Here is a 24,801-nt window from a genome sequence, read left to right as displayed (position 1 = left end):
TCCTCAGAAAAATCAGATGCTGTTGAGAGCACCAAGGCTAGAATTTTACCCTGGTTCTCATGCTTCCCTCCACCCAAGCTGGATCCTGAGTGCAGTTTTCGGCAGGTGGGCCTGCATATAAGTTAGCCATGGTGGGTGCCCAGCTGCCTCTCTTCATACAGCTGTGGTTTTGGGGAGTCATCCTTATAGCCCCTGGGTTGAGCCTAGCCCTGCAAATGAATTCACTACCCTGAAGCCCAAATTGCAGCATCTGTCATTCTCTCTTGCCTTCCAGGGGAGGGAAGGGCAATAAATTTCATATTATTATTGTTATTTTGTTCGTCTTGTTGAGGTTGGTGTGTGTACGTTAGATAACGCTCTACGAAATTACATAGCATTTGTCAAGGGTGTAAGAGGGACTGTGCCACTTCTGGCTGCATAAAAGGTAGTTCCGTATCTTTAAATAGAGCCCCAGGTCCTTAGCCACCAAAAAGGTTTTCAGGGGGAAGCGTGTGCCCTCAGCTGCCACTGGTGGGCAAGATGGACACATATGGAACAGGCTTTCCTCTGTGGCTGAGTGCGAAGCAGGTGATGAGACGCAGAGCAGTGCTGGGCTCTGCTTCTGAAACCTCCAACCTTTCCTTCCTTAGGAAATCCCAGAGAGATTGGTGTGGGTGATTTCCCAGGAAGACGCAGTGTGCTGAGTTCCGTGACAGTGAGCAGTGGGACGAATGGATGTCCAGATGCTGGCAATGAGTAGGCCTTCCTTACGCTGGGTAATCCAGGCTGCAGTGAGCTATTATCACGCCGTTGCACTCCAGCCTGGGTGACAGAATGAGACCCTGTTTCTAAAACAGTGTAATTGCCCAGCATCCGCACCCTCTGGCTTCCCTTGCTTAGGTCTTCTGGAGGCGGTTTGCTGGGTGAATACCACCTGCACAGAAGCTGGCCTTGGGTTTGAATATAGCAGCCAGTAGACAGCATGCGCATCAGTCGTAAAGCTGCCCAGGGGGTGGTGCTTCCAAGGCAGAGCATGTGCAGAGTCTAGTGCTGGAGAGGCCGGGTGGGCTGTTGACCCATTTCCAGTTCTGTTTTCCCTCTTATGTTCCTCTGTCCCTGTCTAGGACATGCCCTGGAGTCAGAAGACAGAGAAAAGAGAAGCAGAAGGCCTGGTGTCATGAGTCTGAAGGTGGGTCCCATCCTGACATGGTGTCATGAGTCTGAAGGTGGGTCCCATCCTGACATGGTGACAAGAGTCTGAAGGTGAGCCCCCGTCCTGACATGGTGACAAGAGTCTGAAGGTGAATCCCCGTCCTGACATGGTGACAAGAGTCTGAAGGTGAGTCCCTGTCCTGACATGGTCGCAAGAGTCTGAAGGTGAGTCCCCCGTCCTGACATGCTGACAAGAGTCTGAAGGTGAGTCCCCGTCCTGACATGGTATCATGAGTCTGAAGGTGGGTCCCATCCTGACATGGTGGCATGAGTCTGAAGGTGAGTCCCCGTCCTGACATGGTTACAAAGAGTCTGAAGGTGAGTCCCCGTCCTGACATGGTGTCATGAGTCTGAAGGTGGGTCCCATCCTGACATGGTGTCATGAGTCTGAAGGTGGGTCCCATCCTGACATGGTGGCATGAGTCTGAAGGTGAGTCCCCACGCTGACATGATGACAAGAGTCTGAAGGTGAGTCCCCGTCCTGACATGGTGGCAAGAGTCTGAAGGTGAGTCCCCATCCTGACATGGTGACAAGAGTCTGAAGGTGAGTCCCCGTCCTGACATGGTGACAAGAGTCTGAAGGTGAATCCCCGTCCTGACATGACAAGAGTCTGAAGGTGAGTCCCCGTCCTGACATGGTGACAAGAGTCTGAAGGTGAGTCCCCCGTCCTGACATGGTGGCAAGAGTCTGAAGGTGAGTCCCCGTCCTGACATGGTGACAAGAGTCTGAAGGTGAGTCCCCGTCCTGACATGGTGACAAGAGTCTGAAGGTGAGTCCCCGTCCTGACATGGTGGCAAGAGTCTGAAGGTGAGTCCCCGTCCTGACATGGTGGCAAGAGTCTGAAGGTGAGTCCCCGTCCTGACATGGTGACAAGAGTCTGAAGGTGAGTCCCCCGTCCTGACATGGTGGCAAGAGTCTGAAGGTGAGTCCCTGTCCTGACATGGTGACAAGTCTGAAGGTGAGTCCCCCGTCCTGACATGATGACAAGAGTCTGAAGGTGAGTCCCCGTCCTGACATGATGACAAGAGTCTGAAGGTGAGTCCCCGTTCTGACATGATGACAAGAGTCTGAAGGTGAGTCCCATCCTGACATGGTGACAAGAGTCTGAAGGTGGGCCCCGTCCTGACATGGTGACAAGAGTCTGAAGGTGAATCCCCATCCTGACATGGTGACAAGCGTCTGAAGCTGAGTCCCCATCCTGACATGATGACAAGAGTCTGAAGGTGAGTCCCATCCTGACACGGTGGCATGAGTCTGAAAGTGAGTCCCCGTCCTGATGTGGTGGCAAGAGTCTGAAGGTGAGTCCCCGTCCTGACATGGTGGCAAGAGTCTGAAGGTGGGCCCCGTCCTGACATGGTCCTTGGGCTGCACATGTGTGTTGGCAGTTCTTTCCAGCTGCTGTTCTGACCTCTCTGTGCAGTGTGTTTATGTGGCTGTAGATGGATGGTCTGAGATGAATTTAGGTTTTGGAATGCTGTTATTTTTTTTTCTGCTTTAGGGAGAAAATAACCCAGTTCAGGAAGGACATTTGAAAAGGGAAAATATTGCGTATGGTGGCACAGCTGCAGTCCTAGCTATTCAGGAGGCTGAGGCTGGAGGATCACTTGAGCCCAAGGGTTCAGCTGCAGTGAGCTCTGATCTGGCCATTGCACTCCAGCCTGGGTGACAGAATGAGATCCCTGTCTCTAAAAAAAAAAATGTCATTTAATTTAAAAAGCAGAAATATACTTGGTGGTTCTTGGAACAAGCACCTACTAGGTTGACCCATGTGAAATTTCTTGTTGATGAAAAATAGTCAAATGTTGATAATTTCATGTGGTTCAGCCTACTACAGTTCCATTCCTCTGGGATAGTAGAGGGATCCCCAGAGCACATTTTAGAGTTTCTGATACTTTAACCATTTGTGTTATGATAGGCTTCACAGAATTTTTTTTAACACCAGAAAGAAATCACTCTAACCTTTGGATTGAACCACAGTAGGAAACTATCCTAGCAAGATCCCACTTTGCCCCAGCTTCAAGGTATATCGTCTCAAAATGCAGGATACTTCACCCTTTCTTTTGTTATATACAAAAGAAAAATCCAGACAGCTCAACCAGTACTGACTAAGGGCTGAGAGCAGATCCAAACTTTTTTGTCTAAGGAGGAATTTGCTTCCATCTGGATGCCGGAAACGGTATTTTACCTCACCTCCTGTCCCCAGCAGCAGTCCTGGGCGCCTTGGGAGGAGGTTGCTGGAAGAGCTAGCTGACAGCTTCTCTGTAACCTTTCAGACACCCAGGGCTGTGCAGGGCAGCCAGGGTGTGGGCTTCTGATGGAATGCACTTGCCGTCCTGCGTTCATTACACCATTGTCACTGTGTGTCTGGGCTGCCTCTGGCTGTGCGTGTTTCTTTTTGTGTCTGCGCATCAGTGTCAGGCTCCGTGTGTCTGTTTCTGTTGGCCTGTCTAGGCGTGCTCAATGCGACGAGCTGGGGGAGGTGGCAGTAAAGAGAGAGGGCATTTCAAAGCCCAGCTCTCCTGCTTGGGGACCTCAGGAGGGTGTGTGTGTATGTGTGTGTGTATGTATGTGTGTGTGCATGTGTGTGAAGTACAGCTCTCCTGCTCAGGGACCTCAGGAAAGGGTGTGTGGGGGTGTGTGTGTGTGTGTGTGTGTGTGTGTGTGTGTGTGTATGGGTATGTGTGAAGCCCAGCTCTCCTGCTCAGGAACCTCAGGACAGTGTGTGTGTGTGAAGCCCAGCTCTCCTGCTCAGGGACCTCAGGAGGGGTGTGTGTGTGTGTGTGTGTGTGTGTGTGTGTTTAGATTTTTTTCCATGCTGCTCATTGTGTGGGGCTGCACGAGAGTGTCTGACCAGGTGTGGTTGGGCAGCCACTGGGCTGGGTGAGCCCCATCTGCCGTGAGCTCCCAGACTTGCCTTCTAGCCCTCTGCTGCCATCCATGGGGAGCCTCTCCCTTCGCAGCTCACCGTCTCTTCTCTAATTTATTAGCTGGAAAGAAGGAGAAAATGAAACGTTGCCTGAAGACAATGGCCGAGACGACAGGTCCCACCCTGCTCAGCCGCCAGCATCTCTCCCCTCAGCTCTGTCTCCTCTTCTGCAATTGGGATCTGCACATTTATGCCTGAAGTAAGAATAAAGCAAACCCCTAAACCATCATATTAAAAAATGTGCCTGGCCTTGGACTTGCAGAGGTAGCTATAAACTCTTGAAGGTGGGAGAGGTCAACAAGATGAAAGTTTCAGCCCTCTTCTACTCTGGGGCCCCCCACCTCTGAGTTCCAGCACTTCCCCCTAGCTCCAAGCCAGGCAGGGGAGGGCAAGGGGGCCCAAGGCAGCTGCAAGGTCTGTGTTAGTAAACACTTTCCTGGGTTCCCATTTTCTTTACACCCCCCCACCCTCCTACTCCCTGATGCCCCGTTACACACTCCCACCCCCCAGCATCCCCTTTTCTGTGGCCTGCACAATGAGCTCATTGTGCCGGGTGTGATTTGAATAAGGGATCGGTGGGCCTGTTCCCAGCATTGTCCAAGGGGCTGGGAAAAACCCCAGCGCAGGCAGGAGGACCAGACCAGACAGAGACAGATGCCTAAATTAGCAACAAAGCTTTGTGCACGTCCCCTGGACAAGGGCTCGCCTTGTTTGCGTGGACTCGAGGGTGTGGAGCTGGCCGGCTGCTCGCATGTCTCCCCATGTTAATTAGTTTTGCATGCATGTCTGAGAAGGTGCCAGGGGAGATGTGTTTGCCTTTCCCCCTGGGAGGGGGCCCTGTTTGTGGCTGGCCAGTAGGCTGGGGGCCTGGAGATGAGAGGGGCTGGGCCTACCTGGGGAGCCAGGCTCTGAGCTTGGCTATGGGATCACAGCTTTCCCATCCTGGAGTTCTGTTTCTCTGCCCTCTGGGGGGCCTGGCTTTGCTCCCTATGCCTTCTCCCCGCCACCTCTCCATGTCTGAAAGTTGGTCAGCTCTGACTACTGGGGACTCACTGGCTTCCTCCCAGACCCAGGCCAGTGCCTGTCCATCTGGCCGTCTGTCTCTTGCGACACAGGGCCCCTCGGGACCGGGCAGCAGAAGCAGCCAGTCTGGACTCTTCTCCGTCCCCGAGCCAGATGGCCAGTCTGCTGATCGCATTACGGCCTTCCCTGTCCCCAGACCCCTGCCACCTGTGGTTGGACCAGGATCTTATTTGGGATATGATGGAGAAGCTCCCTTTTAGGCCCTTATAGAGGCATGGCCCTGAAAGGAAAGGGGGCTGGTAGACAGGACGTAAGGCATGTCCTTGTCACCAGCTTCCATGTGACCTCAGGCAGACCAAGTGCCCCTGATGCCTGAATCTCAGTTTTCTGTTGGCAGGAGGAGAAGGGAGCTGAACTTCAGGAATCTCTTGGTTCTCTTCTAGCTCAGAAAGCCTCTGATGGTGGTAACAGTGGTGATCATTTCAAAACTGTATTGGTTTAGCATTCGCTGATTTAGTACAATGACAGGAATGGGACTAATGGATTCTGGCTGGGGGTGGAGGGGAGTGTTGCAGGAAGGATTTCATCCCTGTTGATATTCAGTGTGGGCTCCTGTTTTCAGAGTGCGGGGAGGACCAGGAGCAGGCAGAGCCTGCCTTCCCAGGTCTTCACAGTTGAGCCCTTCCCCATCCCTACCCTGCAGTGCTGGGAAGCAGGCCCTGGCCCAGCAGAAGGGAGCTTGGCAGAGGCCAAGGAGAAGCTAGAGGGAGTGCAGGTGCTGGCCAGGGCCCTGGGTGTGTCCTGGTCGCCCCCTGCAGGCCCTGGGATTGAGGGGAAAGGGACAGGGCTGAGAAGGGTCAGCGTTGGGGGGGCAGGGGACAGGGCTGAGAAGGGTCAGGGTTCATTTGGGAACTCCAGAGTTGCCACCTCTCCACAGCCCTTCAGAATAACCCTGGGTGGCGGGTGGGGAGTGGGATGAAGCATCGCCCTGCTGTTCAGGGCAGGGGTCTCAGGATTCAGTGGACAGGAATTCTGGCTTTTTCTTTGCCAGCCTCCCCATCTCTGGCACCCTCCCGCTCTCTCATCAGGTGTTGTGGGATGTACCTTGTCCTGGGGCCAGGCAGCTGGCCAGAGGCACCCACAGGAGCCTCTGGAATTCACCTCAGGTAGCCAGCCACTCAGGCAAGGCAGGGGAGGCCCTGGGCCTCCTTCCAGCAGGGACCTTCCTCCCGCTGCCACTGCGCCAGCCAGTTCCCACCACCCGCAGTGCGCTTGTTCCTTCCATCTGGGCTGCCTTTCCCCTCCCCACTTCTCTCTCTCTTTCTATTTCTGTTTCTGGGGGGCCTCTTTTTCTACCGCTTTCACTGTCTTCCCTGAGCTGCTCCTCTCCCAAGCTGGATAACTGGTGGTTAAGGTCCAAAGCTCGAGGAAGAAAAAAGGATGGAAGTGAGTGCTTCATGGCTGGGACAGAGTGAGAGAAGTGCCCACAGTACGGGTTGAGAGAAGAGGCAGGGCAGCAGGGCCTTGGGGGAGCTGCCCACCGCCCTCCCTGCCCCTCCCCATTCCTACCTCCTGGGGTTTAGCCGCCTCAGCTGTAGCTCTGAGCTCCTTAATCTGGTGATCCTTGTGGCGCTGTGGGGCGGGCTGGCAGAGGCTTTAGGAGGTGACAGGGGATGTTGGGAGTTGCACTCTGCTAACAAGAGTGTCATGCAAAGCTGGGGAATCACATTCCAAGTGCAGCTCCCCCTCCTTTGGCAGTGGTCCTGCAGGGCTGGACCCAGCACGGGTGGTGCCCAGTGGAGGGCTGGGGCTCAGGCCCTGCGTGCAGCCAGGCGTCACCTCCTCTTTGTCCCTCAGGAGGAAAGTTCTCAAGATTAGGGCTTTCTGGCCCTTTCTGCATGGCTAAGGTTTTATTGTTTTGTAGCTGCCCCCACCCTTACCCCAGCCCCCAAATCCTCTGGCTGCCAATCCCAGTTAGAAGAAGCCTCTGTAAGTCGCAGGTATTCACTTGGTCAGCCAGGAATTTGCTTTTGGGCTAGTCCGGGGTGGGGATTTGTCTAGAACTAAGCAAGTATGCCGGGCAGAATGGCTTCCCCACCTAGATAAGCAGGGGAGAGAACCCCTGAGATAAACCCCTGATTCTCTCAGGGGATGGGCCCTGAAAGAACCCAGGAGAGACAGGAAATTGAGGTGGAGGTGCAAATGCAAAGCCCAAGCGGTTCTGAGCTCAGCAGAACGGGGGCAGCCCAGGCCTTGGACCTTGGCTGGCAGGAGGAACAGAGGATGACGCTGTGGGTCGAGGCCCCGGGTGCTGCTTTGCTTCTGCCATGACTCTGCAGTAGACCCTGGATATCTCCGAGCCGCCAAACCCTCATCTGTGAAATGAGTGTCATCATTCCTACCTCTGCTGGAGCTGCTATGAAGACTCTTGGGCACATGGAAAGCGTTTCATGGGGTTAATTTTTCTTCTCATTTTCCTTCTATATGGGGCAGATAGGAAGAAGTTAAGCCTCTAGGATCATTTAAGATAGCTGAGATTTGGGGGGTGGGGACAATGGTGATATTCAGAATATTTAACCACCTGTACAGGCTGGACACCAACCAGGCAGAGTGACAGCTGGCCCAAACCACCCAGGGAGGAGGGCACAGCTGCGCATACCTTGTCCCTCTGTCTTTCTGCCCTATCATGAGTCCGTTTATCAGCCAGCATACAGACATCCCTTGAGGACATCTGAGGAGGTCGCAGGATGCAGGATCCTGAGATTTCCTTTGTGTTCAAGCAAGTCAGGCCTGCCTGGTGTGGGGCACCCTGCCTGACCTGGAAGAGGACCTAGAGGCAGAGGGCAGTGAACTGAGGGCCTTCCGGCTCCTGCCCAAAGCTGGCAGCAGACCTGCCACCATGCTCTGGGGAAGAGCTGCTTCTGTGGGCTCTCATCACGCTCATGTACCCTAGAGCTGCCCCTCCTTCCTGTCCCTTCTCAGAAGCACTGGGGGTCAGGATTATGGGGTCTGTCTGTGCTCTGATCTAATTCCTCCTGCCTGTTTCTTCATCAGCCAGGGGAGGTTCATGGTTTCTGTTATCTGACTGTGGAGTATGGGAGTGTGGTGTTGGGGAAGTACAGAGCCGTGTTCTGTCATCGAGGAAAGATTCTGGCCTCAAGGCAGGCAGCGTCTTCCCCCAGCCCCAGGTTTTCCGAGGCCACACCTGGATACGTGGTGTACTTGGCCAATGCTGACTTCTTTTACCTTGCTTTTTTCTTTGCCTTGTTGGATGAAACTACTGGCTTTGAGGGCCTAAGGTGGTCTGGTAAAGTCACAAGGGCACAGGAAGACACTACCTTACCTAGCTGGAACTCAGAGATTGGACTCTAGCCCACTTTCCCAGAGTGGTCTTGGGCAAGCCACCTCCTTTACTGGACCTAGAAAAGTAGCATTGAGCCAGGTGCAGTGGCTCACACATGTAATCCCAATAACTGGGGAGACTGAGGTAGGAGTTGTCTTGAGGCCAAGAGTTTGAGAAGAGCCTGAGCAACATAGTGAGACCCTATTCTTAAAAAATGAAAACAGCCACGTGTGGTGAAGTGCACCCATAGTTCTAGCTACCTGAGAGGCTGAGGCAGGAAGACCGCTTGAGCCCATGAGTTCCAAGCTGCAGTGATCGCACCACTGCACTCTAGCTTGGATGACAGAGCAAGATGCTATCTCTTAAAAAGGAAAGAGAAAGGGAGAAAAAAGAAAAGGAGCACTGGATAAGATGGTGGCTGAGGTCCCTTTTGGCCCCTGCATTTTGCCCTGTGGGAGTTCTTCCTGCTTTTTCTACTGTTACCTGCCAGTAACCCCTGCTCCCAGCCCCCTGGCTCACAGGAAACCCAGCTAGCTTTGTCCCTTTCAAGCTGGCCTGGGTGCAAGGAGGCACCATCAACTAGAGGCTACAAAAATGAAAACCCAGCTCACTGCTGGCATGGCCATGGGGCAGGGAGGTGACCTGTCCTGGAGCAAGACTTGGACAGAGAGCATGAGTCTCACCTAGGGGCGCTCCCAGCCTCTCGTCTGGATGCCTTTGTCCTTCCATTCACTTCCGTTTGCTCTGAATGCTGTTTGCCTTGGTGGCTCTGTTTGCCCAGGTGGCCCTCAAGGTGGGTTTGCAGTGCTGTCCTTGGGACTTGCCCCATTCCACTTCCTTGGACCAGAACCTTTAGACTCAAAAGCTCTAATCCCTGAGAAGCAACCATGGGGGAAACACTGTTTTTTGGTGCTGACCCCTCTCCGCAGCACCCCAGCTAGGCAGCTCTGCCACTGGAACAGCTGACATGGATGTTGGCTCAGCACCGCATATGACTGGCGTGGCCATGGGCCAGCTCCCTAGCTTCTTTGACCCTCTATTCCCTTATTTCTAACAAAGAAAACCACACCTTTCTCATAAAGTTGCAGTGAGGCATAGAAATAATACAGATGAAGTACCTTGCAATGATATTCTCTCTTACCTCTTACTTGGAGCTGTACCCACAGGCCTCAAAGGCCACAGGCATAAACCCTTGACTTTCCTGACCTCTTGCCTTTGAGTTTCAGGACTGCCCTGCTGGGGAGGTGCTGAGACAACCTTGGAGGAGCTCCTCCCCACAGCCCATCGCCTCTCCTTCCCCAGGGGGCAGAAATACCTAGTTTCAGCCCTAATAATACCTGAATGAGATTTATAGGACACCTTCCTCCCCAGAGTGCAAAGCTTCTCACATATTATTTCTCTTATCTTTAGATTGTCCTGTGAAGTGAAGTATGATCGGACAGCCTCTTTTCAGCTTTTATGAAATGGAGACAGAGGAATGTGGCTCTCGCCAAGGACAGAGCCAAGCCAGCCCAGGACATGCAAGAGCCCCAGAAGGAAAAAAGCCCAGCAGGAAGGGAGGGCAAGTAACCTCTGTCCTGAGGTTGTCACAGCCAGGGGCCAGGAGGAGGAGGACCCCGTAATCCTGCCCATCTGGGACTTGGCAGGGGACCTGGGAAAATGTACCCCAACCCATCCCTCTAGGGCCTTTACCTTTGGCCCATTGGCCTAGCATCTTCTTTCCATGTCTGTTGTTGTCACCCGTAGCCAGGTCTGTTTGGGTCTGAGGTGCATGGAACATTCTGGGTAGGCCTCCAGCAAACGGAAACTCTTCACCACGTTTCCAGCTGAGGACGAAGGGTAGCACACTGGCAATGTTGCCACAGCAAGGGACTCCAGCCTTCGAGGAGTTAATGGCTCCCTCTCCCCAGCCGGTCCTCCCCTTGGTGCTCCTCTTCTTCCCTCCTCCTGCTCACAGCAGGCAGGGCCTGGACCCAGGAGCCATGCTGCTGTGCTGTTGCCAGGGGAGCTGGGAGGCAGATCTGAGCTATGCAGGGAAAAGGCCCGGCCTGTCAAAGTGTCTGAGATGAACCGCCGCCGTCCCCAAGCAGCTGGGCTCAGACGTGTCTCAGCTCTTGTTCTGGGCCTGAGAATGGTGAAACCCAGTGAGATTCAAGGGCAGACTCACTATTCATTAGTCAGGGGTTCTTGACGTCCCGTCTCTCCCAGGGATGGGCTCCACCCCTCCTGTGACACATTGCTGAGTGCCTTTGGTGAGGATCACACACCCTCCTCCTGCCTAGCCCCCTCTCCAAAGACCCCTGGATAAATTCACCCCAAGGAAACCAGGCAGGGCAGAGACAATGGCTGCAGGAAATCAGGCGGGACCCCAGCCATGCCCCCTGCCCTCCACCCAGCCCCCCTGTGGGCCCCACTCCCTTTTGACTCGGGGCACCCTTGGACCGCCAGTTGATACAGGCCTGGACAGGGAGAGACCACTGGGAACCACCCTGAGGACAGCGTGCTGGTCCAGTGCCAGTCTAGGTTGGCTCCATGGTTGCCTCTGTGGCCCGTACTGACCGGCTGGCCAGTGTGGCTTCTGCAGCATCATATGCCTGTTTGAAGACTCAAGCACTGTCGGTTGTCGGTTGGGGAGTGTAAATTGTACACTATTTTTTCAAATGCGGCAATATCAATATGTATATGTAAAAGGCACATGTACTTGGTCACAAACAAATGGCACTATTTACTCTGTGGGCATATTTGTAAAAGAACTATGTACAAGGGTGTTCATCAGAGGAGCATTTCTTTTTTTGTTTTTGTTTTGAGATGAGTTTCGCTCTTGTTGCCCAGGCTAGAGTGCAGTGGCATGATCTCAGCTCACTGCAACCTCTGCCTGCCGAGTTCAAGTGATTCTCCTGCCTCAGCCTCCTGAGTAGCTGAGCTTACAGGCATGCACCAATACGCTTGGCTAATTTTGTGTTTTTAGTAGAGACGATTTCTCCATGTTGATCAGGCTGGTCTTGAACTCCTGGCCTCAGGTGATCCACCTGCCTTGGCTTCCCAAAGTGCTGGGATTACAGGTGTGAGCCACCACACCCAGCCAGAGCATTTATTTTTAAGAGTGTAAAGAAATGGACAGGAACCTATGGCCTATTGGTACTGTGGAATACCATGCAGCTGTAAAAATCAGTGTGGTAGATCTCCATATATGAGTTGATGTGGAAGGTTGGCCCGTTCACATGATAAGACGAATAGAATAAATTACAGAACAGGCCGTGGAGTATGATCTTATTTGTAGATGTTTAAAAGTTAAGTATGCTTATATATGGATTGTTTCTGGAAGTATGTACTGGAAGGCTATCTTTGGGGAGTGGAGATGGGGGAATGCACTCTTCTATACTGTTATGTTTTTGTGCTCCTAAGATACTTTTATTAAAAAATATAAAGGAGTTGTTCAATGTAATAGGCTTAACTTCTGTCAACTAACTTGGTGTGGGTTCAAGACGGTGGTGGTGGTGTTGCAGGAGAAAGTATCCCACAGTCACTGGTGGCTTCAGCCATGGGCCATTTTGGGGCCTAATAATTACATGCCATCATGGCTGCTAGTGTTAATCGAAAGCCTACTAAGTGCCAGGCTTACTGTCTCTGGATCTTGCTTACGTGGGTGTCATTATTCCAGTTTCACCGAATCGAAAGAGGTTGATGGGTTTGTTGCAGCTCCTCTGCAAGTGAGAGGCAGAGTCAGGAGCTTGGCTAGGGACAGGGGAGGTGGGTGGTGGGTGGTGGGTAGGCCTTGGCTCCCGGTTTCCTTCCTGGCAGACGTTCCCCCTCTGCCCTGAGGGACCTGCTTGTTTGGGGGAGGAGGCCTTTGGAGACCCTGGAGTCATGCCAGGTGTTGGACATGTGAACTGGGGAGTGCCCCCATCTGGCCACAGCCCAAAAGTATCACCCTGCTAGGGCGTGGGGGCCAGGCCGGGAATGGCCCTATTTGCATAAGCAGCACGTGTCCGGAGAGAAAGACGTCACAGAGCAGAAGAGGTGGGGGTGCCCACCCCTACTTCCTCCCTGAAAGAGTAAATGGCTCAGAACATGTCTCTGGGAGGTAATGCTGCACCCTACCCTCCCAGGGAGCACTGGATCAGGCTACACCTGCCTTAGGTCGGGGGCTGCAGCAGCCTGCAGTGCTCTCAGTTGGGCCTCAGTGGCCTGGGAGGCAACGGGGGCAGGGGGCAGGTCAAGAGGCAAAATGGGGCTGTCCAGAGGGGCCTGAGAAACCTGGTCCCTGAGGCCTGGGCACAGCTACAGCCACTTCAGATTGGCTGTGGGGCCAGTGGACTGGGGAGAAAAAAGCATTAACAGTGACCAAGTACAAAGGCAGTCAGGTGCCAGGTTACAGCTTTACTGCAGTGACTCCTCATAATTTTATGGGGTGTGGGTGTCATTGGTGCACCCATTTTACAGGCGAAGACACAGGCCCAGAAAAGTTAAGTTACATGTCCTAAGTCCCACAGCTAAGTCAGTGCCAGAACTGAGATAAAAACCAAGTCTCTTTGACTCTAAAATCTGTACTCTGGCCCCAAAGAGATCCTGTTTGGTTTGGCCACTTAGCAGCAGATCCCTGAAGCTGCAGACTCTGCTTGCCAGCGCCCACATATGGAAACATTAACCCCTCCCCTGCAGGGTCGCCTCAAATAGTATTTTAGCTGGACTTCTCCCCCACTTCCATGCAATGGCATCCCCTGGGTTGTGCCCAGCCCTGACCTAGACAGTGGGGTGAGAGGAGGGCTTTACAGGTTTACAGAGCCTCATACAGAAGGAGTGCGTGGCTGCTGGCCATCTGCATTCCTGTAGGATTGGCTGTTCCTTGGGGTCCTTGGCAGGAAGACGAGGATGCTCCCGAGGTCTGCTCCAGTGTTTCCCAGAGGCTGGCCTGGTTCAGGGCTCTGGGAAGGCTGAGGGTGGAGAAGCAGAAGTAGGAGAGCAGAGATGGCACTCAGGCAGCTTGAATCATCAGGACCCTTCCACAGCCCACAGGTCCACCAGTACTAGGGCAAGCTCTGGGAGGGGTCTCTTCCTTTCCTGTGAACCCCCTGCCTTTCTTGTAGCTTACCACGAATAAATTTTCTTTGCAAAGCCTTCCATGTCTCTGGTCAGTTTTTCTAGGAGGACATGAGTGAGGAAAGTAGTATGAGTGTTTTGCCATCAGCAAAAACAACTCCTGTGTCTTGAGGTGTGGTGGGGACCCTGGAATGGGTGGAAAGGTTGGAGCAAGAAGTCTTACAAGGCTTGGAAAGTCTGTCTTGCCCTGAGCTAGGGTCATCTGAGCAAGCGATGAAGGTCATGGCCAGTGCAAGGACAAACTTGTGGGTGCCCTGCCCTCAGAAGAGGGGTCCTGGAGGTTCTGGATTGGGGGCCAGCCCCCAGGCTCCTCCTCAACCTCCATCAGTGTCTTCTCATTTACTTCTCACAATGTGCCCATAAGACTGAATTCTATCTTATAGACTAGGAAACAGAGGCTTAGAAACACTAAGAAATAGGCAAAGCCACACATCTGGGAAGCAGTGGAGTGAGCCTCCAGATCTCAGGTCTGTGACCAGAATGGGATGCAGGGGGCGGTGAATCTCTTGAAAGCCCCTAATGAGTTTTTTCATGTAGGAGCAAATTCACAAGCCTGCTTTCATCACAGCATTCATTCTCGGAAGGCCTTTGGACCCCAGAGAATAATCGAGACCTACTGTGCCAGGCACTATTCTAAGTGCTAGCTTGTGTCTTTCGTTGTGGCTTAATCCTCACATCTGTGTGCATAACTGGGCACTAACCTTATTCCTACTTAACCAAGAACGAGAGTGAGGCCAATTTGGCCATCCAGAGTGGCCCACGTGGCCCCGTGTGATGTGGGGGAGGGGGCATTGCAGCCCCATTTGTCCAGATGCCCGGCTTAACTGCACACACGTCCTCCCTAAAGGCCCCACCACCCTGGCCCAGACCCACGACCCCAAATGAAACATCTTTCCCTCTCACCCGGCAGCCCAGGCCGCCTTTGGCCACTTGGGGGAGGGGGCGGAGCCGCTGGCCGGGAGGCGGCGCTCCCCGGGGCTCCTAGTTCGAGCCCCAGGGCACCGGGAGGAGCCAGGACCCCGAGCGGGAGGGAGACGACTAGGGGGCGCGGGGCACAAAGAGCTTTTTATTCAAATTTGTTTAGAGTTTCGCGAATTTGCATGAAAAATGTGTGAGAAAAGCCAGCTCCGGTGACCTCATCCGCACCTGCCATTAACGTTCAATTAGCCGCTGAATAGCGGCTGCCGACGCGACGTGCAGAGAATCTGGCCTGCCCCGCGCAGCAAGGCTCAGGACAGGGTGGGGCCGAGGGAGGGGACGCGGCGAGGGCCCCGGGCTACTCCTCCGGGCCGGAGACCCAGGACCGCGACCCTCCGAGGGAACGCGGGGACCTCAGGACCCTCGAGCCAGGGCTGTTTGGAGCGCGCGGGGCCCTAGGATGCCGGGGTCCCTCGGGGCTCAGACAGGGGCGGGCTCGCCCCTCCCAGGACGGCAGGTGGCGGCACCAGCCCCGTCCCAGCTCGGAGGGGCTTCCCCGCCACCTTCCGGACGAAGCGTCAAGTACAAGTTCAAGTTCAGGGCCAGGCCCGGCGGCGGGGGGGGAGGGGGTCGCGAAGCTTCACCCAGAAGCCTTTGTTCTCCGGGATCTTCGCTCCCACGTCCCCTCCCGGGCGGGGCCCAGCAGAGACCCCCGCCCCGCCCCACCGCGCCCCTCAGGAGCCGCCTCCTTCCGCCGGCGCGGCGCCTGTTCCCGATCCCGGCGTCCCCGCTCGGGGCCACCGAAGGGTCTAGGGGCTCGGGGCGCGGGGTACTGGGGGCGGAGAGGCGCGATACGAGCCCGTGGGAGCCTCCCCAGCCCCGCAGTCCCAGCGGCAAACTGTGCTGGCCGGACGGATGCCCGCGCGGAGGTAAGAGCCTGGGCGGGGTTCACCCGCACCCCTGTGCCCCGCCCCCGGCCCGGGACCTTGTGGCTCCAGGAGCCAGTTGAAGGATGGTGAGCTCGGCCTCCGGCGGGGTTGGGGCTGCACTATCGCTCCAGGGCTCGGGGAGGGGAGTCCCAGGCCTGGGCGGTGGGTAAGGAGGGCCAGGACGCCCAGCTGAGGCCCGGTAAGATCGCCGGCCTTTCCCAACCGCGTGTGGTTCACCCATCTCTCCTCGGCTAGCCTCGACTCCGCTTCCGTGTTTCTGGCTCTAGCGCTTCCTTGACTCCTCTGAGATTTTGGCTGGAGGGGACCCTAGTTAGACTCTAGCTCCCCAGGCCCTGGGGCCCCTCCTGAAGAGCCGGAGGTGTGGGTGGCTCCGCTGTGCCCACTCCACTCCCCCAGCCCATTCCCAGAGCCTAAAATAAGGTTCTGGGCCAAATGGTGGTTGCTGGGGTGGGCTGGGCTGGGCTGGGCTGTGACTTACTGGCAGTGCAGAGCCCATACGGGTTATTTGTGTGTAGGGGGAACTCTTGCTGTCCCTGCAGGCCTAGTTCCTGGATTCCGTGCAGTGACAGGTGCTAGCGTGCACCTAGCTTATACCTCACCAGCCACCCCCTCCCCCGTGCTCTGCCAAGCTGAAAGGGCACAGGAGGCTTCTGAGTCGCCCAAGCCTTGTCCCCTCTTACTGCTGTTCACTCTCAGGTGCTTGCTCTGAGGCCATTCATGTACTCGACCTTTACACACAGTTCTAACATCCACGATATTTGCCTTCTAAATTCACAGCAAGTTAGAAGCAGCAAATTAGAAAGAGAAAGAAGGCCTTTTCCCTGCAGCTGTACTGCTTCCCCTCTTCTCTGCATAGTGCTAAGATTTCTCACCTCTGGGGTTTTACTCATGCTGAAGTACCAGCCTGCAAGAGTACACTCCTTCCCAACTCCAACTGGCAGAACTTTGGCCAGTGCTTCCTCCTCCAGGAGGCCTACCCAGATTTTCCCCACATCTCTCCCTCTCTTGACACCTTCAGCAGAGGGTCGGCTGCACATCTGAGTACTTAGTAAATACTCAACAAATGAAGTCATTTCTGGATGAATTAAAAAATCATACGTACACATAAATCTAACAAACATTGAGATGGTCAAATTTGTTTTTAGATATTGATTTAAATGTAACAGCTCCCGGGGCTCCTCTCCTCTGTTCCATCACATATGAAGTCTCTCACTCGCAAGCAAGAACCAGCCTGAAAACGTTGGTTCTGTGTGTCCTGTTAAAAAAAGAAAGGAGAAAAATTCTATGCAGATTGCTTTAAATTTTAGAAAAGAAGGAGAAATGCCGGAAGGGAGCGCCTCAGCCTCTTTGCAGCTCTGCTCTTCATCTGACGGGGTGCCCAGAGGGCTTAGAGGAGCTAAGGTTTCACGAAGTGCATGTGACTTGGGACCCTCCTGCGAGGCCTCAGTGGAGCCACTGGGAACTTGACTAAAAATGGAGACTGACCTACCCAGTGCGTGCGTTTAGATTCCCGATGATTCATCACTGACACGCTGATGTCAGAGGAGCCTGGGAAGGTGTTTACATCTTTTTTAAAAAGGGAAACCAAAACGTTTTTTGCAAAACCATCTGCAAAACCATCTGTAAAGGCTGCTCTAGACTCTTCCTCTTCCTCATGGGCACTTCTGGCCTGAGCTCTTGGACAAACCAGTGTTTTTCTCCTCTAGGTTCCCTAACTCGGAAGGGTAAAATGAGGACATTTAAAGCAGCCACAGTTGGCAGGGGATGGTATAAACACTACTCTGCAGTAGACTGAGAGAACAATAATTTATTTATATATTAATTCATTTAGACCTCCCAACTAAAGAATATGGCTCCCTTTTATAGAAGAGGAAACAGGTGTGAAGAGGTTAAGTTACTTGCCTTCAGTCTCACAGCCAGAAAAAGGTCCAATAGGCTTTATACTTAGCAGGAAGAGTTAGACTCAGTATGCTTGACTATACTACTGACTTTCTAGCTTTGCTTCTAAGGTAGTGGCTACATGCCTCCTCTCCCAAGTCACATTTCATTTCATGTGGATTTCCTTGCTTTCCTTATCACTCAGAGACAGAAAGAAGTCAGGGGTTGGGGGTGACGGGGGTTGGGGAGGGGCAGTGAACAGCTTCCTTTGGAGTCTTGCATTCAAATTCTGGCGCTCTCCTTTACAAACCATGTGACTTGCGTCAACTCTCCATATCCTCATCTGTAAAATGGATTTGCAAATTGATCTGTCTCTAGGACTTGTTGTGAGGATGAAAGAAGATGCTAGGTTTGGCCCTGGGGTCTGAGTCACAAATGTGTCCTTGAATGACAGCCATTATTATTAACAATAATCATCTCTAATGACACTGTGTTGTCACTATGCATTTTCAGAAAACAATGCCCCTGCACACTCAGTATGAAAAAAACACCGATACATCTCCAAGTGCTTTAACCAAGCAGCCGAGGGGTGCCAGGACTGTGGAACAACAGCAGCTTCATTCTCTACATATTCAGACTCCCAGGAGGTCACCTGGACCCCCAGTGTCTTAAATACAGACCCTTGAAACCTTGTCCCTCCTGGGCTCTCAGCACTTAGGGAGGTTAGTGTGTGGGTGGGGGGAGGGTTGAAAGACAGGCCCTGTTGTTAATTGAGAGAATTAGAGGCCAAGTCTTAAGGAGAGAAATCTGAAGCACGTTCTTTTTTACTTTCTTGGCCATAAACTCTGACTATTACCTATTGATAAGGAAAATAACTTAAGACTAGACCCTGCTACGCAAGTATAATACATCTAGTCAGTGGAATGTTTCTCCCTCCTTTAGTAGAATTTATATTTATTTATTCAATGTTTATTCTGTGCCAGACGTTGTTTTAGGCACTGAGGTTAGAGCCGAGAACAAAACAGAAAAGCCCCTGCCCTCAGGGAGCTGACTCGCGCCGGCTAATGTGTGTGTGTGTGTGTGTGTGTGTGTGTGTGTGTGTGTGTGTGTGTAAGGAAAACATCAGAAATTTTGTGCTGTACCTGCCTCTGACAGGATCCCTCATGAGTGGGACTGGTCAGCTTGGTCTCCCTCACTCTCTCACCCCTGAAAGCCAAGGGCACGTTTTCACACAGCTATCTCCACTTGGGGGTATTATTAAGAACAGAGACAGAGACGGACTCAGTTTCTCTCCATATCAGAAAATAAGTAACAGACTGAGGCAAAAAGCTTCTTCAGGCAAGGTACCCATCAAGCAGGCAAGACACCCATCAAGCAGGCAAGACACCAGTGCCTGCCCTTCTTTATCCCATTCCTGACCAGATACTGGATCCAGGGAAGGCTGAAATCCTGGCAGTGGAACAGGGACAGAAATGGCAAAAACCAAGAGGACTGGGAAGGGACAAAGCTGTGTCCAGGAGTCTGGGGAAATCATATTGATAGCTAGCCTGTGCCAGTTAATCCTCACCAGGACCCCTGATTTAGAGATGAGGAAACTGAGGCACAGAGAGATTGTGTAAAGTGACCCAAGGCCACATAGCTATTCGTTGGCAGATCAGGGTTAGATTTGAACCCAGTCAGCCAGCTTCAGGGTCTGTGTGCCTCATCCCACTATCAAATTATTTCAGAAAGAAATGTGCACTTCTCTTGGGTGAAACTCATTCTCCAAGTGTCCTCAGAAGTCTGCAGGGGGTTCTTTGTAGCCAGCCTCCCTCACACTTCTTTTAGAGCCCCAGGTTAGAGATGTTAGGAACCTTCTTTGAGAAGCCCTGTGGCTTGGCTTCAGATGAGGAAACTGAAGATGGAGAAGGACTTGCTGGAGGCTATTGTCAAAGTGGACACTAGAATCATGATCTCTTAGCAGAGCTCACACTGGGGCTGGATGTCAAGTTCTCGGGGAGAAGAGCTGCTTACCTTACTGGAGCCTCTACAAGGATCTAGCCACTTCTACTGCCAGCAGAACAAAACACAGATAGTTTCTAAAGGCCTTAGTGGTCTCGAGATACCATGGTGTCCAATTAGAGAGCCAACATGCCTTTTATCGGGTCCTTGGAGAACTGGCCCTGTCCTTCTGGAGCACTGCCCATGCTCTGGGCCTGCCCTTGGTAGGATCTGGTTTTCTGCCAGTTTGGAAAGCTTTTTCTCCCTCCCTGAGCCAGAGGCCAGGGAAGCCATATCTGTTGCCCTCCCCACTCTTGGTACGTACCTTGCACGGAAGTAGGGACTTAGTGACGGTGGCATTCAGTGGAATGTCTTCACCTGTTGGTGGCAAGCCAGGTCCCATATTAGCCCACACGGCTGCCTGAAACATGCCCCCATTCTTCTTGGAATTGTAGGGGGAGGACGACCACTTGGAAACAGAATGCTGGGAGGAATCCTGGCTCCACCCCCCCTTGCTGGGAGATCTTGGGGTAACCCAAATTCATTCTTTGCGCTTCTGTGTCCTGTCTGTTGAAGGAAGCTGACAGTGTCTCCTTGGGAGGCCTGGCGAGTGGCGGACTATAGGGGATGCTGCGTGTGAAGATGCTTTGCAGAGGGTGAGGTGGGTGGGAGATCCTGCTTACTCAATCACACACTTACCTAATTCCTGCAGTTTGGTCCGGGGTCAGAGAAACCTCTGTCCTTTCATACAAACCAAGAAAGAGGATGGAGGATTCAGGAAAAGGGAGGAAGGGTGGGCTTCCTCTGAGTTTTCCCACAGAGGCCGGGTCTTGAAGGCTGCCACTGTCCTACCCCATAGAGGGGTTTGCTGCAGTGAGGAGGGAGTGAGCCTCAGGAAGGGCCAAACTACACCACACCTTGTGAGTCAAGGAGTCTATCTTCTAGCCTGGTGCTTTCTGGCTAGAATTTGACATTAGCAACATCAGCTTTACATAAGTAGCTAGGCTGGCAATGAAGAGGAAGCCACGTTAATGAAATGTTCCCCGCTTTCCTGGCTGCGCGTAGAGGTTCTATCACCAAACGGAAAGATGAGGTGCATGTGATATAATAGCCGGAGTAACCAAAACTCTTTAGAGATTCCTGTTCAAATGCGCCCCAAAACCACATAAAACTTTTCCTGAGTGAAAGGTCCTGCCTTGGTGGTTCTGCAGTTGGATTTGGGTGCATTTGGTCTGGCCTACCCATCTGTGCCTGCCCAGGGTCTTGCTTGGCAGGTCTCATGGCCTAACTCATTAGACTGCCTGAGGGGGAGTGTAGGTCCATGGGGCTTAGTCAGAGTGAAATACACAAATCAGAAGGCTGGGGGTGCCTCTGCCTGAAATGCATATGCTCAAATGCTTCTGTAGAACATGGTTTCCTGCCAGTTTGGGGAGCTTTTCTCCACTTGAGAAAAGCAAAACAAACTTACGGTGAGGGGTGAAGTGCTAAGGTTTGGGATTGAGGGGAAAGGTGGGCTGAGAGCAGACCCAAGGAGCTGAGGGGGGGCCTGCAAAGATTACATCCAAGCATGTTTCCCTAGGAATCAATTTATTATATGTTTATAATTGATTCTAAATCTTTCCTGTGAAGAAAATCGATAGTAGGTGTTAGTACTGGTGGCCCTCCTGATCACACCCGCAGCTCTTGAGTGTGTCTTAAAGGTTTTGGGAATGGAAAATATAAACACTGGTTCGTCCTGCGTCATCTTTGTCCTCTACTTCCCCACCCGTTCCAATATATGTTCTACTTCAAGCCTAAAATCGGGGCCCCCTACCGGGGCCAGCCATAATCTTAAGGCGGGCATAGGGAGGATTTGCTTTGCCCACCCCAGCCTGGTGATGCCGTTCGTTTCCCGCGCCCGGTGTTGTGGGCTCCACGCCGGAAGGCGTAGAGAGCTGAGTGCCCAGACCAGCGCTCCTCAGTCTCTCAGTAATGCCTCCCCGAAGCCGTCGGGCAATAAGACTATTCCCATGGCTTTGGCAGCGCGGTGGCACGCGCGTCTCCGGCCCTCCGCAGCTCCCAGACGGTCTTGCAAACCACCTCACCCGTCTCTTTGGCGGAGCCGGAGAAAACACTTCACCCTGGAACCCTGACTCAGGTCCAGGCAAAAGATACGAGGGCAAGCCTTGCTTTCTAATACATCTTGGCCGCCCGCAAGTCCGGCCCCTGATCCAGCTGGCAAGGGACTGGCTGGTGGCCGCGTGGTGCAGGCCTTGGGCGCTGGATCCGCCTGTTTTCCCTCCCGCGGCGCCCCTAGATGACCATTTTCGGTTTTCGCTTACATCCGGGATGTTGAATTTCCAGGGAATCAGAATTATTTTATCTATAATTTATTCTAACCCCAAGGTTCCAAGACAATCTATAATGAATGTTCATATCTGCAGTCTCCCGGCCGATCTGCATCGGGCGAGGGAGCCGTCGGGTTCTTCACGTGGGTGACTTCAGGCCCCCAAGCCTTGTTTCCTATCAGTCTCAGAATTTTCTCCCTGAAGGGAATCCAACTTGTTTGAAACACAGATTTTCCTCGCTAATTTTCTGCACTGGAGAAAAATCTCGATCTGCTTTTCCAAAAGATTTATTATTATTTTGTTTATTTGTTTATTTTTGAGACGGAGTCTCGCTCTGTCGCCCTGGCTGAAGTGCAGTGGCACGATCTCGGCTCACTGCAACCTCCACCTCCCGGATTCAAGCGATTCTCCTGCCTCAGCCTCCTGTATTTTTTTTTTTTTTTTTTAGTAGAAACGGGGTTTCACCATGTTGAACAGGCTGGTCTCGAACTCCTGATCTGCCCGCCTCGGCCTCCCAAAGTGCTGGGATTACAAGAGTGAGCCACCGCGACCAGCCTTATTATCGTTTTTTAAGAGGCATCCGGGCAGGCCCGCGGAGTCGGGCTGAAGGCTGCCTCAGACCCCGGACGCCGCGCACCCCAGCACCTGAGCTACCCGAGTGTATCAGACACGAGATTGCCGGGCACAGCCCTGGAGCCCCTTCGGCCGCTCCCAGTCTGCGAGCGCCGAGGACCCTGAGCTCTGTCCCCTGTCTCCCGAGGCCCCGGCGTCTGCTGAGCTCTCTCCGCGCGCGTCGAGGAGAGGCCGCCTCTCGTGAGCAAAAGCTGTGAGTTGTTAGAGATTCCGCAGCCGCTCTGAGGGCGAGATTGGGTTTGTCCCACGACCTCGGCGCCAGGAATCTGTAGAAAGAGACAGACCCCAATTTTCTCCCCTTGGAGTTGAAACAAAACCTGAAAGCCCGAGGTTGCCCGCACCGCCAGAGGTGGCGCCTGGGCGGCGGGGGCGACTGAAGCCGCGTGGCCGCGCGGTTCCCAGGCCCGGGTTCTGTTTGCTCCAATCTGAGTTGGTGACTTAGCTGGTTAGCTAACAGACAGCTCGCAGGCAGCATTTATGCAAACGCCAAGCCCGGCCTCACGCTGAGTCTCCGCGGCCGCTAGACTGATAGCTGCCCGGCTGGGCTCCCAGAGGAAGGACCAAGGGAAATTCCTGGTAATTAGAGGGGAGGTTTCCCGGGGCGCCCCTTGGCGAAGAAGCCTTGGAACAAAGGACTAAGGTGCCCGCGCGCCGCGCGCCCTCGGGGCCCGGCGCGACCCACATTCACGCCCCTCCCCTCTCCACGGCGGCCGCGGGCTTTGTGCGCCGGGGCGGTGCGCCGCCCTGCACCTGCCCGGCCTTAAGTACCTTGGCGAGGCGGCGCGGGCGGCTGTTCTAATCGCCATCTCCAAAGTACCTGCTCATGAATAAACACCAGCCCCATTTATCAGGTACTTAGCGCTCATTGTTAAGGGGAAATTGGCCCTTTTCTGAAAGTGTCTATCCACAGCCCATCTGCGCAGTTCTGGTTGCAGAATTCCCCTCACCCTTGAGACACACACACACACACACACACACACACTCGCAACACGAGGCTCCTCAAAGCTAAGATAAACTCGCTTTTCTTCCGGTAAGTGCGTGATTGAGCCGCTACAATAGGCGGCGAGGAGGAGGCCGTTGGGTCAATAGCCTGCGTCTCTCCCATTGATAAGAAAAGTCAGTGAGCGGAATGCAGGGCTTTCGAAAAGCCTTGCCCACCCGGTTCCAGCCGCGGGGGTCACACTTAACATCAACCAACGTGTGGGCACGCTGTCCCTTGGGTCCCCCAAACATTGAGCAGAATATTGGAAAGGTGGCCTGAGGTGTGTGGTGCCTGTCAGCACTGGCGGGGGGAGGGGGGCAACTGCACCCTGGGTTCCCCTACTTTCCCCCAGTTGGGTCCCACATTTGGGTCTGGCTCTTAGGTCTTGAGCACATGGGATAGAGAATTTAAGGATCCAGATACTTTGCAAACCCCGGGCCAGTAGGAGGAAAAGAGGCTCCTCTGGGAACCCGGATGGGCCGAATAGCAGCTTGCAGCAGACGCCCTCAGTGTTCAGAGTTCTCCACGTGGGGAAAAGGGCGGCCTGCCCAGTCTGCGCACCCGTTGCAGCGCCAAGAAGGGCATAAAAGCAGGGTAAACAATGTGAAGATCCCCACAAAGGCACGACAGTGCATTTACAAACTCATTTGCGTCCTGAACGCTCGCTTCTTTTTCACTCATACATTCCTTCTAAAATACGGGCTTTCTGTGTACATGGGCGCGCGTTCCCAGGACTGCGTTCCCTGGGTGGAATTCATTCAGGAATACAATCGATTTTCTGAACCTGCGTCCGGCCACAGGCAGCTCTGAAAATGAAAGTGTTCGCTAAGTGGGGAGATCTCACCAATCGAACGTTTAAAAATGGCTTTGTCTTCACTCAGCTCTCCCGATTCATTCTGTGTTTTACAAATAGAATCCCAGAGCTTCTGCCGCCCAGTCCTTGCGTGACTCAGGGCGGTGGCCACGCGGAGTTCAGGGATGTGGGAGGTTTGGAAAATCGCTGCATGTCGGAGTTTCCTAGCATGTTCCATTTATACTGAACGCAGGCGGCCGCTGAAAATGCAGCCTCGACTCTTGCCAGAGACCGGTGGGACCCTCGGGGTCCTGCGACCCCGCAGGTGGATGCTCCAGGCTTGGGTCTGGGGAGGCCTACGCGGGGACTGGCGGGCGCTCCGGCTGTCAGCGCGAGAACCCGAGACTGCTGCGGGGCGAACGCGGGATCCCAGAGCTGCTGTTCCGGCAGGAACGCGCGGGTCCTGCAACCCCCAGCTCCTCCCAGCCCCCACTAGGCCGGCGCCCGGCCTGGAGAGCCTCTCAGAGCCGGAGCAGCACCATCATGCCGGAGAAAACAAGCTCAGTTCCAAACACAAACGCTCATTTTTGGAATATTCTAGAAAAATAACATCTTGTTTGTCTTTATGATTCACGGGAGGTAACTGATGGGTGGGCGACACTGTGGGGTGAAGGTGACTTCTGGACGCAGGCTTTAAAGTGGGAATAGCTCCAAATTCCCAGCGTCTCCCGCCTTTCCACTGCAAATTGGACCTCC

General features: G+C 53.6%; 2 protein-coding genes and 1 long non-coding RNA gene across 3 annotated transcripts in view; 2 read left to right on the top strand and 1 right to left on the bottom strand.

The window, feature by feature from the left end:
• The window catches only part of LOC116540390 (Wilms tumor protein 1-interacting protein-like), a 39,741-nt gene extending 28,549 nt beyond the window's left edge, over nt 1-11,192 (top strand). Inside the window, exon 3 of the mRNA XM_032263892.1 lies at nt 9,895-11,192. The gene's annotated coding sequence lies outside the window, so the exon portion shown is untranslated. The remainder of the gene's footprint in view (nt 1-9,894) is intronic.
• A 1,076-nt stretch (nt 11,193-12,268) lies between these two features.
• On the bottom strand, nt 12,269-16,008 carry LOC116540415. Its single transcript, XR_004264430.1, has 2 exons — nt 15,669-16,008; nt 12,269-13,625 (listed from the first exon to the last, which is right to left on the bottom strand). It is a non-coding gene; the product is annotated as an uncharacterized LOC116540415 (long non-coding RNA).
• The window catches only part of LOC116540411 (proline-rich proteoglycan 2-like), a 53,307-nt gene continuing 43,151 nt past the window's right edge, over nt 14,646-24,801 (top strand). The window contains exon 1 of the mRNA XM_032263917.1: nt 14,646-15,431. Within this exon, the coding sequence (XP_032119808.1) occupies nt 14,963-15,431 (469 nt within the window). The 5' untranslated portion in view covers nt 14,646-14,962. The remainder of the gene's footprint in view (nt 15,432-24,801) is intronic.

Source organism: Sapajus apella, unplaced genomic scaffold (assembly GCF_009761245.1).
Source record: "Sapajus apella isolate SASKATOON/1434 unplaced genomic scaffold, GSC_monkey_1.0 scaffold139, whole genome shotgun sequence".
Lineage (NCBI taxonomy): Eukaryota > Metazoa > Chordata > Mammalia > Primates > Cebidae > Sapajus > Sapajus apella.
The sequence above is the reverse complement of the archived record's forward strand: the minus strand, read 5'-3'. Positions and strand labels throughout refer to the sequence as shown.